This window comes from Sphaeramia orbicularis, chromosome 8, assembly GCF_902148855.1.
Source record: "Sphaeramia orbicularis chromosome 8, fSphaOr1.1, whole genome shotgun sequence".
NCBI classification, from domain to species: domain Eukaryota; kingdom Metazoa; phylum Chordata; class Actinopteri; order Kurtiformes; family Apogonidae; genus Sphaeramia; species Sphaeramia orbicularis.
The window spans coordinates 12,416,675-12,433,656 of NC_043964.1; the positions used below are offsets into that span (position 1 = coordinate 12,416,675).

The 16,982-nt window shown below is 33.7% G+C and overlaps 1 protein-coding gene across 1 annotated transcript in view; it reads right to left on the minus strand.

Moving 5' to 3' along the window:
- LOC115424997 (potassium channel subfamily T member 2-like) overlaps positions 1 to 16,982 on the minus strand; it is a 207,578-nt gene that overhangs the window by 86,639 nt on the left and 103,957 nt on the right. The window contains 3 exon segments of the mRNA XM_030142425.1: positions 8,592 to 8,772; positions 14,250 to 14,344; positions 16,094 to 16,177. Of these exon segments, the coding sequence (XP_029998285.1) occupies positions 8,592 to 8,772; positions 14,250 to 14,344; positions 16,094 to 16,177 (360 nt within the window).

The window sequence follows — 16,982 nt, forward strand, 5'->3', positions numbered from 1 at the left end:
GGATGAAAGATGGGCGGAGAGAGCGGGAAGGATGACAAGGCATCCATACTAGTGACACAAAGATCACCAGGTCTTTGGGAGTCAGGTCGGCAAGTTTAGAGCGATGTGCACGTCTTCTGTTATGGTGAAGATACACACTAAGACTCAGATGTAGACGATAAAAACTGAGAGGATCTGTTCAAGAACCCTTTAACCCCTGACGTGTCTGTGGTGAGCGTTCTGAATGTATGATCTCTTTTAAATATTCAGAAACATTCAACCGTTTGCTCAATAGGAAAGATCTCAAAACATGCTAATAGAATAGACCTTGTTCTTTCCGTAGACATCTGAGCATGCTCAGTGCACCCCTCACCGCCTGTGAAATGGGGGGGGCAAAACACAGAGCAGTGAATGAGACTGACTCGCTGTAAAAATAGACAGTTTGGGCTTTTTTTTTTTTTTTTTTTTTTTTTTACCATTTTCCTTGTCATTTTTTTTGTTTTTACTGTTTTTTAAAAATGTTTTTACTGTGTTTTTAATGAATTTTGACTGTGTAACTGTTTTTTGGAGTTCAACCAAGTGCCAAAACGCAGAAAAAAGAGCCCCAAAACAAAAACTACTGGGCGAAAATTCAGATCCTTGTTGTTTTTCAGTGCGCTCCAGTTGATGATGATGATGATGAAATTCCTTATTCAATCATCACATAATAATACAACCAGTGTCAACAACAACACTACAAACACTACAAACATTACCAACAGGTTAATGACTGAAAAGGCACAGGCAGAAGCAGAATGCTTATATTAATGCCTGTCCTACATAACAAATTCAGCTACCCAGCATTCAATTTAGGGAAAAAAACCAAACAAAAAAAACAATGCATACAACCAAACAAACAAGCAAAAACATAAAAAGGTGAAAATAAACCAGAAAAAATAGAAAACTTAACCCACCAAATTAATGGTAATTTAATGTAGAATCAAAAATAAATTATTTACCTCTTACTTATTAGAGTTTAACAATTGTATCCTTCAAAAATTGCCCCACGTACCATTTTTTTAAATATCAAAAATGGGCTCCACATTCTTAAATCCATGCTGGCCTCATTCCATAGTTTAACTCCAACAACAGATATACATCTTCTTTTAGTCTGTTTTTTAGCTTTTTGTACAACAAATTTACAAACATCTCGCAAATCATATTTAGACTCGTGTTGTGAAGAACCTTTGTACACAGACGGGGAGTAACTTTAATTTGGCTTTATACATTATTTGCTTTATTTTATAGTAAACCAAATCATTAAATTTCATAATACATTTCATGTTCAACATCCTAAATCTCTTATTCATGTCCATTCTGAGTGCGTCATTTAGTAAAAATCTGTCAAATTTTAATTCCTCTCTGTCTTTTTCTATTATTCCACCCTGTTATGACCCTAAAACATACAGTAAAACAAAACCACTGAAGAAAAGGAACACAAACACATACTCACAGCAGCTTTTATGACACTGAAACAGACACAAATGCGTGGTAATGATGTTCCAAATTATCTACAAAAGGGAATGTTGTAGAACCAGAATACACCCACGCAAAGAAAAATTACCAACAAATTAATGTTAAATCTCGAATTGAATACATCTGTAGTATGGTATCATCTGGAGGACTGTTTATTCTTTTAATCATTTCAATATAGCTTTGCTAAAATGATTCTATTATTGTTTCATGCATACTGTATTCTCTTTTAATTAGATTTGTCAACATGCTGATGTTTAATGGTTGAAACACTTTGTATTTATCTCCCTTAGGATTTTCCATTATTTATGTAAATCGCACTAACTTACCTTTGTGTAAGAATTGAACTATATAAATAAACTTGTTTTTCCTTTTAACCCTCTGGTATCCGGGTGCGCTTTTTAGGCGCACTTTGCACTTCCTGTTAAAAAACTTCATATTATTTTTCACAATTTAAATAAGGTTAGAATTCAGAAGTTGTTCATTTGTGCGTGATCTTTAAAATTCTGGCCACCAACTAAAATTTGCATCTGTCTCCCAAGTGTGCCTAAAACACACTATTTTTTCCATTATAACCACTGTTTTTGATCCGAAAGCCATTAAGGCATAAATCATGCTTTTACTGATATCTAGGCTTCATTTGAGAAGTGAGGATCTAAATTAATTTATTAACGTTGTTAATGTTGCTGTTAATCATTGACATATGCCAGGCTGCAAAAATCAAATAATATGTAATCCAATTTTTATGTAGTATTTTGAAAAAAACAACATATTTTGTGTTTTTTTGCATCAAAAAATGTAGTGACATCATGATGAAAAGAGATCGTCTACAGGGTTAAAAAAAATCTAAAATGGAAGATTATTTGATATGTATGATTAGGGCTGACCTTGATTTACAAAAATAAAATCAAATTAGAGCAGAAAAATAAGTCAATATATAATATCTAACAGTTTGATTTATAGGTGTACCTTTTTGGCACACTTGGTGACAGATGCTAGTATTTTTGAACATTTGACCTAGTGCCAAAAATAATAATGCAAATTAACCAGTGTTGGAGTTAATCATTGACATATGCCAGGCTGCAAAAATCAAATAATATGTGATCCACTTTTTATGTAGTATATTGAAAAAAATGAATTTTTTATGTTTTTTGCGTCCAAAAAAAATGGTTTGTTTACATTATGAACACAGCATTTAAAGGGTTACAAAATGTGACAGTTATTGAGTATTTGGTATTTTTATTTATGGCTCAAGTTGATGAAATAGAAAAAAGTGTAAAAGAATTAAAAACAAACTGTATGAAAATTTTTTTGACATTATTCCCCAAGTATGCCAAAAAGGCACACTTGGTGCTTAGTAAGGGCCTTGCTGGACGGGATACCGGAGGGTAAATGAAAACTCAGTAACACTGAGTCAAAAATAACAGTGTTTTATAATCTCCATGTGTTGCATCAGCTGATAGTTTACATTATAGCTCTGTTAGATTAGTTCTGTTTTTAGATTGAAAACAGACACAGTAAAACTATAAATCACCTGTTTTCTGTACGGTTTGCTTTGTCAGTAGTTGCAATAAAGATCAGTTTGGAATCAAACAAAGAAAGTCAGACCTGTCACAGTTTAGTCTGAACCATGTATCAACCAATAGCAGAGAATAATAATAATAATAGTAAAGCTGAACTCTTATAAGCTTCATAATCAAACTCACAAGTGTAGAAGAAATGCTGCAATTTCAGTGTCGAACTTGATATTTTTACTTCAGAGCTGTGAAAAGTTGAAAGAAAAATGCCAATATGTCTGTTTTCAATCATTTGGTCAGTCTTTATCATCCTCATTTCAGTATTGGTGTTGGTTTTCAGCCCCATGTGACAATGAGACTGAGTGACTTAATACTCCCTCTAGTGGTCACATTCATTTATTCATTCAAAATGTTCTCTCAAATATTGAGAATATAATACTACTTATTATACATTTCTATTTTGTAGCATCATCCCCCTGTTTAAAAATCAATATGTAAGCCACTCAGGATTCTTACTGATATGGATCATGTTGGAAAAATCCATTGTATCTGCCTTTGGTAAAACATATATGAAAGAATCAGAACACAGTGGTTTTATTAAAAATCTGCAAAGAAATAGGCATTTTTCTCACTTGTGAGCAACAACAGAGACATTTCTGAAGGCTGTGCTTTTCCTTGTTATCATTGTAAAACACAAAACATTTTTAACATTGTTATTCAAGTACACTTGTGTTATTTCTGAAATAAAACAGACTTTCTGTTTACACTTTTGTGGTGCTGAAAGATACAGCAGAACTTACTGAGGTTAGCTGTTTTCTTATCCTTATCTATATTCTAAAAGGGAAGTGGACTGTGTGTGTGCGTGTCTCACAAAATCCATAAAGAGCTGACTGCTGCAGTTAGGCATACTTATGTATTTTGGTCTAGGAACAGACTAGCAAAAACGACACATTGAAAAGACCAGTATTTTGGGAGATATTAGTAATTTTGGAATGCAATAGCCTTACAAATCCCCAGACTCATAGAATCACCATTGAAGTGGGTTACTTAGCAACAGATAAACAATAGGGCCACGTTGCCATAGTGTCATCCATCCATCCATCCATCCATCCATTTTCTTCCTCTTATCTGGGGCCGGGCCAGGGGGGTAACAGTCTAAGCAGGGATGCCCAGACTTCCCTCTCCCCAGGCACCTCTGCTAGCTCCTCCAGGGGGATCCCGAGGCATTCCCAGGCCAGCTGAGAGTGATAGTCTCTCCAGCATGTCCTAGGCCTTCCCCAAGGTCTCCTCCCGGCAGGACATGCCCGGAACACCTCCCCAGGGAGGCGTCCAAGAGGCATCTGGAACAAATGCCTGAGCCACCTCAGCTGGCCCCTCTTGATGTGGAGGAGCAGCAGCTCTACTCCGAGTTCCTCCCTGGTGACTGAGCTCCTCACCCTATTCCTGAGAATGTGCCCAGCCATCCTACGGAGGAAACTCATCTCGACCGCTTGTATCTGGGATCCTGTCCTTTCTGTCATGACCCAAAACTCATGACCATAGATGAGAGTAGGAACATAGATTGACCAGGTGCGTGTTGGACTCGGGTTGCCATTTTCCACCGGCTCTGTTCATAATTTTTATGAACACAATTTCTAGGTGCAGCCAGGTGCTGGAGGGGCGCTGGTTTGGGGACCACAGGATTTCATCTCAGCTTTTTGCAGATGATGTTGTCCTGTTGGCCCAATTGACTCATTGACCTTCAGCGTGCACTGGGGAGGTTTGCAGCCAAGTGTGAAGCGAATGAGATGAGGATCAGTGGAGAGGCCTTGCCCCAAGTGGAGCTGGGATTTTCCACCTCTGCAAATTTCATGTGTAGAGACAGACATGTCAGGTGAGAGGTTATTCAACTGAAAATGCCAGTGGAATTCACCAAGAAAGTAAAGGAATGAACTGGAACACGGGATCTAGAAGCCACGGTTCCCCACGGGTTAACGCACTAGTTACTCATATTCTCAGTACCAGAAATAAAGAAGAATGAGTGAAGAAATAATGCTGCATTCCAGGCAGGTTTTTGAGCCCGTAAGCCACAACTTCAAACCACCACTCATGACTTCGTAGCATTCCAGGCAAGTGACACCAAACAGCCGGAGAACCAAGGATTGTGGTAGTTAGATGTAAACAAACCAGCATGGCGAACCGTACGTTATGCTTATTTGCAATCATTTCTATCGCCAAAGGTGATTGTTCCTTGCATATTTGAGGGAAACAGAGGAGTGAAAATGGTGCATAAGGTAAGAGAAGCTGTTATACCTTTTATGTTTTGTTATTTGTATATTTGGATACATATTTGGTATTAATTTATTATTGCACTCAATGGACTGAAAACTAGCTAATGCTAGAGCAGCTGTTGATTACGCAGAACATTTGCAGATAAATAACGTTAGAAGAATACCTTCTTTTAATAAACAATTTGCATAAACACCGTATCCATGGGAGTCGCCATTGTTGTTTGGTGGGCTATGTGACGTCAGAGTTTGGAACTGGGAGTACATCGATCTAGTACGAGTTCACAGGTGGGAAGTCACGGGTTTGACTGTCATTCCAGTGCATTTTCACTGATAGAAAGTTGGAAAACCATAAGTTACGGGTGGCCTGGAACGCAGCGTAAATGTCACGAAACATGAAAACATTTACATTTGTGACACACTGGATGCAATTTTATAATAATATAAAATGTAGTAATGATGTGTAATGTCTTCACTAAAGGAATAGAATTTGCAACTAAACCAGAGATGGAAAACACATCATTTGTTTTCATCATTTATCTTGAGTGTATGTGTGATTTTCCCTCCTGTGACAACACAATTCCCACATATTTTTCTCACACTTTCACATCTTTTGGGAGACACACACACACACACACACACACACATTGTATGGAAGCAACCTCAGGGACATTTTACACAAGTATGACAAAGAACAACTGTTGCAATGCATTTTCTAGGTGACTCTATTCGTCTCTGTACAAATAGCGTGTGACGGTTTCTTTGTCATGAGTTCCCAACTGTGCAGCTGCTCGATGACAGATGAGAGATTTGGGGAATTGAGCAAGTGAGGAAGTCAACCACTGTTCTGGCAGTAAAAATAGTGTTGTAAATCTACGTGGGATGCAGTGAGTCATCACATTATTGTGTGAGGGGGGAAATAAAAGAATTAGCTTAACAGAGAAAACGGCACTTTAACGAGCTTTTCGAAGACGATTAAAACAAAAAAATGGTCTTCTGCAGGGTTTTAACGCCATGATATTGATTCATTTCAACAATGATTTTACTGATCACTTTAAGCAAACGTCTGTGTTGAGTTTAAGATTCATCAGATTTTTTTATGACAGCAAAGATCAAAAAGGCTTCAGGATGCAGAGGTGGGTCCATGCGCATGTTTGTTGACAGTGCACAAAATTATCCCAATATTGGAATAATATCAGCGAAGAATTTGGAAAAATATTGGGATACGAACTACCAAGTAGTGATGTCCCAATCTGAATTTTTTTGCTTCCGATCTGATTTTTTTTTTAGGATTAGTTTTGCCAATACCGATCTGATACCGATCTGATGCTGACTTTTTACGGTAAAATTTTTATTTAAATTTGGAGTCATTATCTATAGGTTATTATGCTATTATTTTACTTTAGATCATATTAGTTGTGATGTCCTGATCTGGATTTTTTTTGCTTCCAATCCAATATTTTTTTAGGATTAGTTTTGCCAATACCGATCTGATACTGATCCGATACTGACTTTTTACAGTAAAATTTGGATTTAAATTTGGAGTAATTATTTACATTATTTATAGGTTATTACACAATTATTTTACTTAAGATCACAATTGGGCTGAATGTGGAACCTGAGCTAAAACAACTATGACACCTTTGACTCTTAATAACTTTAGTGTCATTTTTGCTCTTTCCAAATCCAAACTGTGGGACAAATTAGAACCTTTGTCAGGCTGGTTTTGGCCCGCAGACCTTATGTTTGCCACTGCTGTAGCCGGTCTGTGGACAGGCCCATCCAGGTATTATATGGGGGTGCATCCTACGCCATATGTTACTTGCGGGTCGGGTTGGAGTGGGTCAAAAGAATGTCAGTTTTTTTGTGGGTCGGGTCAAATAATTCCACAAAAGCCCTGCGGGTTGAAAAAACCTGACTCGGGCATCACATTAAAGTGAAAGTGAAACCTATAGACATTTTACTAATTCCTCTAAGCCTCCCGCTGTTGTGCAGCTAATTTTCCTTTCCCTTCGGAAACTTTAATTTTAGGGAGCAGGATGTGTGTTTACCCCAGAACCGGGTCCAGATTGGCCTGATCTCGTGACTAATCCAATCTAATCCAATCTGATCTTCTAAAAAATGCCACATTGGCATTTGCTAATGATATGAATTTTTGGCTTGAAGGTCCTGAGAGGTAATAATATTTTATTAAAAAAAAAAAAAATTCCAAGTTTATTTTATTTTTTTGTACAAATGTATTTTTCATTACAGGTTTTTTTTTTTATGAGATTTTTTTTTTTTTTTTTTCATTTAAGTTTATTTTTACAAAAGGGGTACATTTATTTTTCAGATACTTCTTTTTAAATAAATAACAATCTTTTTTTTTTTTTTTTCTTATAGTGGATAATTTTTTAGCTTTTGCACCTCTGGGCCACTGTAAATTTGTGACATCTGCATAATGTTACTCTCCTTACACTGCTGTTTCATTTTAATTTTGCCAAAAACAAAAAAAAGCTATAAATCATCATATATATATTTTTTTGGTACTGACATACATTTTTGGCTTGAAGGTCCACAAAAGTAATAATATTTTATTTTATTTTTTTTTAAAAATCCAACTTTATTTTATTTCTTTGTACACATTTATTTTTTATTACAAGTTGTTTTTTTATGAGAAGTTTGTTTTTAGGTAAGGGGTACATTTATTTTTCAGATACTTCTTTTTAAATAAATCACAATCTTTTTTTTCTTATAATGGATAATTTTTTTGGCTATTGCACCTCTGGGCCACTGTAAAATTGTGATATTTGCGTAATGTTAATTTCCTAACACTGCTGTTTCATTTTAATTTGGCCAAAAAAAACAAAAAAAAAGCTATAAATCATCTGTTTTCTTTTTTTGCTAATGATATGCATTTTTGGCTTGAAGATCCTCAAATGGCAATAATACTTTATTTTTAAAAATTCAAGTTTTTTTTTTTTTTATTTTATTTTATTTTTTTTATTACAATTTGTCTTTATGAGAGGTTTATTTTTATTTAAAGGGTACATTTATTTTTCAGATACTTCTTTTTAAATAAATCACAATGTTTTTTTTGTTTTTTTTCTTATAGTGGATAATTTTTTCAGCTGTTGCACCTCTGGGCCACCGTAAAATTGTGATATTTGCATAAGATTACTTTCCTAACACTGCTGTTTCATTTTAATTCGGCCAAAAAAAAAAAAAAAAGCTATAAATCATCCTATATTTTATATTTTTAGCTTGTAGGTCCTCAAAGACGGTAAATTAAAGGGATCCATGAGGGTTAGATCGGTGTCAGTCCGTGTTTTCTCACCTGGATAGGAAGCACAATGAGCGCCACAAAGATCATGATGACAACCAGTAGCTGCGAAGGCCAGATCTGAGGGGTGACGTCTCCGAAGCCCACCGTGGAGAATGTGACCACGCAGAAATAGAGCGAGTCGAACAGGGTGAGGTTATTTCCCGCTCGTTCGAGGTGTTGGATACCGCAGATGCTGAGGGAGGAAGGATGGAAAGTAAGAGACGGAAGTGAGAATGACGACAAACACGACTTAAGGACACACAAACACTCTATTAATAAGAAAATTAATGTGGGTCGGGGATAGAATTAACCTGGTAATATAAGCTCATGTAATAAATGGATAAACATTCACCCTAAAGACAGATTATGTAAAATACTTTTACATAAGAACTAAAATAAGTGGGTTCCCTTTGGTCCATGCAACGCTGACTGGGATACTGGAGTTGTGTTTTTAATTTTCTCTGGACAAAATGTGTAATACACCTAATTTTTTTCAGCGTTGCATTGTAAAAAAATCTAAATCTTACCAAGTGTATTTTTCTCATTTCTAGTCAAAAGATCTCATCACACTTAAAATAAGACATAATCACCTAAAGAGGAACTTTTCAGTGAGATATAAGAACTTATTTTTAGACAATAGATCTGGAAAATCTTATTTCAAGAAATCTTACACGATAATTTTCACTTGTTCCACTGGCAAATTTTTTTTTTTGCGTAATTCAAGATTTTTTGCTTAATTCAGCATTTTTTTTTTTTTTGCTTACTTCAACAGTTTTTTGCTTAACTGAATTTTTTTTTTTACTTAATTGAAGTTTTTTTTGTGGCTTAATTCAACATTTTTTCCTTAATTCAAGTGGATGTTTTTGGGTTTTTTTGCTTAATTCAAGATTTTTGGTGTAATTCAAGAGGTTTTCTTGCTTAATTGAAGATTTTTTTTGCTTAATTCAACAATTTTTTTACTAAGTTCAAGATTTTTTTTGCTTGATTCAAGATTTTTTGCTTAATTCAAGAATTTGTTGGCTTAATTCAGAATTTTTCGCGTAATTCAAGATTTTATTATTTTTTTTTGCTTAATTAAATCTGCCAATAGAACAAGTGAAAATTATCTTGGTAAGATTTCTTGAAATAAGGTTTTCCAGATCTATTGTCTAAAACTCAGTTCTTATATCTCACTGAAAAGTTCCTCTTTAGGTGATTATGTCTTATTTTAAGTGTGATGAGATATTTTGACTCGAAATGAGAAAAATACACTTGGTAAGATTTAGATTTTTTCAGTGTTGCGAATGATTCACAGTTTTTTCCACAAATGAACATAATGTATATGGACAAAAATATTAGACTACTTCATATTTACTGTTTGTAGGAATTAATATTCATATTATCATGGTAAAAATGTGCATATCAGTTTTTATTAACCCATGAAGACCCACAACTACTTGTGTAGTTGTTCCTAAATAAATGTTTCTCTCTATTTAACCATTCTTATGTGATTTTTTGCTATTTATTATAATATTATCCTCTGTATTTTGCATTTTTCACTGTAAATTACGTATTTTCTTATTTTTAATTTCCTTTTTTTAACTGAGATGTTCATGAAAACTCACAGTAAATTTAAAAGTTACTATATCGAAACAGAGAGAATTGAAGAGAAAGTGACTTTTTTAGCAAAGTTATCATTAACTGAACATAAACCCAGTGTCTATATCCATAGTCATTGATCCAACTCCATGGGTTTTACTGGTGAATCAATGTTGTAGAAGATGACTGTGTTTTCACGGTAACTACGGAGCCTCTGAACGTCCAAATGGGTCATATGAAAAGACGACAAACTGGAATTTAAACCAATTATTTACATTATTGATATGATTAATGGATCAACAGATATTAAATCGTTTGCGTCAGTACATGGTTTTGGTCTACAGTGGGTGTTTGGGTCTTCATGGGTTAAAAATAGTTATAGTGATATTAAAAAAACAGCCTAAAATGATGCGAAATTATGTGTATTTAAGGATTTTGAGGACAACGTAAACAAAATGAATGGAATAAAAATAGGTGTTTATTGCAATGACATTCATCACAATATAAAATTCTATTATGGCATGTATATCATCACTCCTGAGTTCAATGTGACCCAATACTTTTGTCCATATAGTGCATCTACAATACAAGCTATAACAAATAGCAGCGCAAGCAAGGGTGCCGTAATTCATTAAATAATAAAAAATTATTCTACATACATAAAAAATATAACAAAATCTCAGCTGAGCACCGCTGTAGGCAATAACCAGAGGAACATTCACCAGTATTATATAATAAACAAACACACTGTGGTTTATGTTTTTGCTGAGAAAAGCCGGTCTCCGGAGACTTGGCAATCAAGCCATTTTTCACATTGATTTAGTGGAAAAACTTGAATTAATTCAATATACAGGCAGATAGAGCTAGAAATGGAAATGTGGAAAACAGAAAAAAACAGATGTAAATGGAGTCAGGCTCCAGACACAACAAACAGAACCAAAAACTTTCCACTCTTCTATTCAGTTTTTTACTTTATTGATTAAAATAAAATGGTTAAACCTGTCTTTTTCTTTTTTTTCCCCTGCTTTGTTTAGCTTTGTTTGTATTATTTCCCAAAGCAAGCTACCGTTTCTTTCTTTTTCTTTGGTTGTAGATAATTGAACGGCATAAAAATCCTGTATTCTAAAGTAAAGACTTGTCTGTTAGATGATGAAAGAAACGTTGCGGTAAAGTATTCAACAGAAGTCTTAGATGCCTGTGGTAACCATTAAGACCTGCCTTTCACGCCTGTGCATTTATGTGAGACTTTGTGAAAATGGGGGTGGATGCACACTCCGACAACTTCACAGTAAGATGTATATTTGTGTGTGGATAGAGGTGTCATCTCCAACTGTACATACCACCACCATCTTTAACCCTCTGGTATCCGGGTGCGCCTTTTAGGCACACTTTGCACTTCATGTTAAAAAACTTCATATTATTTTTCACAATTTAAATAAGGTTAGAATTCAAAAGTTGTTCATTTTTGCATGATCTTTAAAATTCTGGCCACTAACTAAAATTTGCACATTGTAAACCAGGGGTGTTAAACATGTGGCTCGGGGGCCAAATGCGGCCCACCAAAGGGTCCAGTTCGGCCCCTGGGATGTTTTTGCGAAGTGCAAAAATTCCACAGTCTTGAACTAAATTAAGCAAAAAAAAACAAAACAAAAACAAACAAACAAAAAAAAACCTTTAGCTTGAATTAAGAATAAAATCTTGAATTAAGCAAAAAAAAAAAAATCTTCAATTAAGTAAAAACTAGAAGCACTTGGAGAGCGCAGACCTCCGCCAAAGCTGATCAGTGGCCCCCCCCCCGTGGGCCCCCCCACCCCCGATCACCACCAAAATTTAATCATTTCTTCCTTATCCCATTTCCAACAAACCCTGAAAATTTCATCCAAATCTGTCCATAACTTTTTGAGTTATGTTGCACACTAACGGACAGACAAACAAACAGACAGACAAACAAACCCTGGCAAAAACATAACCTCTTTGGCGGAGGTAACAATCTTCAATTAAGACAAAAAAAAATCTTCAATTAAGTAAAAAAAAAAAATCTTGAATAAAGCCAAAAAAAAATCTTGAATTAAGCCAAAAAAATCTTCAATTAAATCAAAAAATCTTTCATTAACCAAAAAAAAAAATCTCAAATTTAGCAAAAAGTCTTGAATTACGCAAAAAAAAAATCTTCAACTAAGTAAAAAATAAAATCTTCAATTAAGCAAAAAAAATCTTCAATTAAGTAAAAAACAATCTTCGATTAAGCCAAAAAAGTCAAATTTAGCAAAAAATCTTGAATTAAGCCAAGAAAAATCTTCAGTTAAGTAAAAAAAATCTTCAATTCAGCCAAAAAATCTGAAATTTAGCAAAAAATCTTGAATTAAGCAAAAAACTTCAATTAAGAAAAAAAATCTTGAATTAAGCCAAAAAAATCTTCAATTAAGTAAAAAAAAAAATCTTGAATTAAGCCAAAAAAACTTCAATTAAGTAAAAAAGTCTTGAATTAAGCCAAAAAAAAATCTTCAATTAAGTAAAAAAAAAAATTGAATTAAGCCAAAAAAATCTTCAATTAAGTAAAAAAAATCTTCAATTAAGCCAAAAAAATCTAGAATTAACAACTTAATTTTCTTTCTTTGTTTTAGTGCAAAAAATAACATTAAATTATGAAAATATTTACATTTACAAACTATCCTGTAACACTAGAATGTGAATAACCTGAACAAATATGAACAACCTGAAATGTCTAAAGAAAATTAAGCACAATTTTAACAATTTTTCTTCCTGTTCCTCAGTGTTTAGTGTCTTTGTAGATCTGATCCATAATGCACATGGAGAAATGAGAAGCTGAGGAATAATATTGTTAAAATTGCACAAAATTTTCTTACGGTTTTTTTTTTTTTTTTTTTAAATTTAAATTGTAGTTTTTCGTTTTTTTTGTTTGTTTTTTTTTTTTGGATAGTTTATAAAAGTAAGTATTTTCATAATTTAATGTTTTTTTTTTTACACTAAAACATAGACAAAAATTTGGAGTTGTCATTATTTATAGTTTATTATGTTATTATTTTTCTGGCCAGGCCCATTGGAGATCAAATTTAGCTGAATTTGACCCCTGAACTAAAATGAGTTTGACACCCCTGTTGTAAACAAAAGAAAATTACAAGACTAGCATCTGTCTCCCAAGTGTGCCTAAAACGCACTATTTCTTCCATTTGATATGTATGATTAGGGATGACCTTGATTTACAAAAATAAAATCAAATTAGAGCAGAAAAATCAATCAATATATATTTTTTAATAGTTTGATTTATAGGTGTGCATTTTACACACACTTGGTGACAGATGCTAGTATTTTTGAACATTTGACCTAGCGTCAAAAATAATAATGCAAATTAACCGATATTGGAGTTAATCATTGACATATGCCAGGCTGCAAAAATCAAATAATATGTGATCCACTTTTTCTGTAGTATATTGAAAAAAAAAAAAACAGTTTTTGTGTTTTTTGCATCCAAAAAAATGGTTTGTTTACATTACAAACACGGCATTTAAAGGGTTAAGAAATGTGACAGTTATTGAGTATTTGGTATTTTTATTTACGGCTCAAGTTGATAAAATAGAAAAAAAAGTGTAAAAGAATTAAAAACAAAATGTATGAAAAATTTTTTGACATTATTCCACAAGTGTGCCAAAAAGGCACACTTGGTGCTTAGTAAGGGCCTTGCTGGACAGAATACTGGAGGGTTAAGTCAACAGGCAAATGTCAGCCTGAAAACGGTCGGACGGCTTCATTCAGACTGCGTGGAGGATCTGTTGGATTAACCCGGGCTTTCACACCAGATATTCAGAGAGCTGACACATCCTCCGCTGCGCTGAAGCAATCACCAGTTGTCATTTCCGAGCACTATCTTAGCCTCGCAGTTACCAATTACCTTTGTTCTCTCTGTCTTCCACTCCTATGCCTACAGAAGTACTATTTTTTATTATTCTATCTTATCGTCTCTGTCTGCATCGCTGGCTGAAACACTTGACTTCCTGCCCAAGGTGTAACTAATGTCTTTCCTTTAACTGTCGACGCTCTGTTCAGCTCAGATTTGACAAAGTGACTACGCACCATGTAAACATGAGGCAGACCAGGGTGCTGATAAGGATCACCACCTGGTTAAACATGGCTGAGTGCGTTCGCTGGATTGCCCTGTGAAGATCATTCTGCAAAGACACAGAGGGACAGAAATGAGAAAAACCTCCTGTTCGATTCAGCTTAAGTTGACTTAAAATACTTTTACTCTGATCAAAATAAGAGTTCATCTCATTATCAGCAATGATTATTAAAAAAATACAAGCAAAATAAAGCCAGAAGCCCAAAAGTCTAATACAAAATGACAGCATATTGCAGTTATTATTGTTATTTTCTTTATATTATTGAGTCCTGGGATAAATATAAGTGAAGAAATTGACAAAAGCACAATAAAAGCAACAACTTATACTGTATATTCTTTATATTTACTGTATAAGAATATACAACAATGTGGTGAAAAAGGAGAAGAAATTAAAGACAAGGAACAGATAAGGATCAATTACACATTTTAACCCTTTAAGTGCCAAAGTCGCAATATTGCAACAAGCGACAGAACTGAATGAAACAGATAGCTTTTGAAATCTTGATATCAAAATTGAATATCAAAAAAAAAAACCCAACAATAACTCCAGCACCTACAGTATTAAAATATAGATCAAGCTTAATTATAGAAATAAAGCATTTTATATATATATATATGTATATGTATATATATGTATATATATATATATATATATATATATATATATATATATATATATATATATATATATATATATATATATGTGTATATATATATATCAGAAAACAGAGGCCAAACAAGGCTACAATTCCCTGTCGATTTGAAATGTTTTGACCTAAAAATAGCTTTTTATGATCAAAATGAGGGTTCATCTCATTATCAACAATGCTTATTAAATAATACAAGCAAAATAAAGCCAGAAACCTAAAAATGTAATATAAAATTTCAGTATATTGCAGTTATTACTGTTATTTTCTTTATATTATTGAGTCCTGAGATAAATATAAGTGAAGTAATTGTGCCAAAACCACAATAAAATCAATGGAGGAATACATCAGTGTGGTGAAAAAGGAGAAGAAACTAAAGACAAGGAGCAGATAGGGAGGAGTTACACATATTAACCCTTTAAGCACCAAAGTCGCAATATTGTGACAAGCATACATACATACATACATACATACATATAAACCTCCAGCACCTACAGGATTAAAATATAGATCAAGTTTAATTATAAAATAAAGCATTAAAAACATATTTAAAAAAACATCATAAAACAAACGGAGGCCAAAAAAGGCTGCAATTCCAGGTCGAAATCTAGTTTTCTGACCTAAAAATACTTATTTATGACCAAAATGAGGGTTCACCTCATTATCAACAATGCTTATGAAATAATACAACTAAAATAAACCCAAAAATCTAATATAAAACTACAGTATATTGCAGTTATTATCGTTAGTTTTTTTTATTACTGCAGCCTATGATAAATATAAGTGAAGAAATTGTGACAAAAGCACAATAAAAACAATGGACAAATACATCAATGTGGTGAAAAGGAGAAGAAATTAAAGATAAGGAGCAGATAGGGATGAGTTACATGTATTAAAATATAAATAAAGCATAAAACACATTAAAAAAACATCATGAAACAAACCGAAGCCAAAAAGAAAGGAACAAGTCCCCGTTGAGGTTCAGTGTTTTGACTGATTTACTTTGATGGCACAGAGTGTAACACAGAAGCTGTTGAGCTGAAAAAGCAGAAACAGAAAAGTGGCAACCGCACAGCAGAGCAAATAACATGACGCAGACGGCGATATGGAAGTAATGGAAAAATTGGATAGGGAGACGGCGCTTCACTCACTATCATGTTCTCCAACGCATGTTTGGCGAGCCAGCAATTGAGGAATACAGGGATGAAGAGATTTCTGAAGGAGGGTAAAATCACCTGTCAAAAAACACAGAGCTTCAGTCGGCTTGGCTCGGCTTTTTTCCATATGTAGTTTCAAATCACAGGTTCTCCGACTCGAAAACAGTCTGAGCACGTTCACATACGTTTAATGTAAAACCACTGAATGTGTTAAACCACAGGGATGTTATGGCTTCTATTTTCACTCAGTGTTTCAGTTTGGGTTTTCATTTTACTTTTGCTTTCAGTGGTTCTATGAGTATGAATACATCAGTAGTTTTATTTACTCATTAGTTTAGTTGAGTAAAAAAAATGGTTTATAGATTGCCAGTGACCCAGAATAGATGTCATTACATTTTGGGAACAGTAAGACAAAGTTCAGATTTTTTTGAATTTTTTAATATCTTTTTTTTTTTTTCCCCCCATTTACTTATAATGGGTGAGCTTTCAAATGTCTGTAGCAGCAAAACTACTGATTGAATTCATACCAGATTTGGTTTATAGATTGCCAGTGACCCAGAATAGATGTCATTACATTTTGGGAAAAATAGGTTAAAGTTTAAATCTTTTATGCATTTTTTAAAATCTTTTTTTTTTTTACCCCTTTTACTTATAATGGGCAAAAATTCACATGACTCTAGCAGCAAAACTATTGGTGTAATTCATACCAAATTGTTTTTTCTAGATTGCCAGTGAGCCAGAATAGTTGTGATTACATTTTGGCAAAAGTAGGTCAAAATAAAATTTTTTATGATTTTTTTTTTTTTAAATATCTTTTTTCCCCCATTTACTTATAATGGGTGAAATTTCAAATGTCTATAGCAGCAAAACTATAAGTTGAATT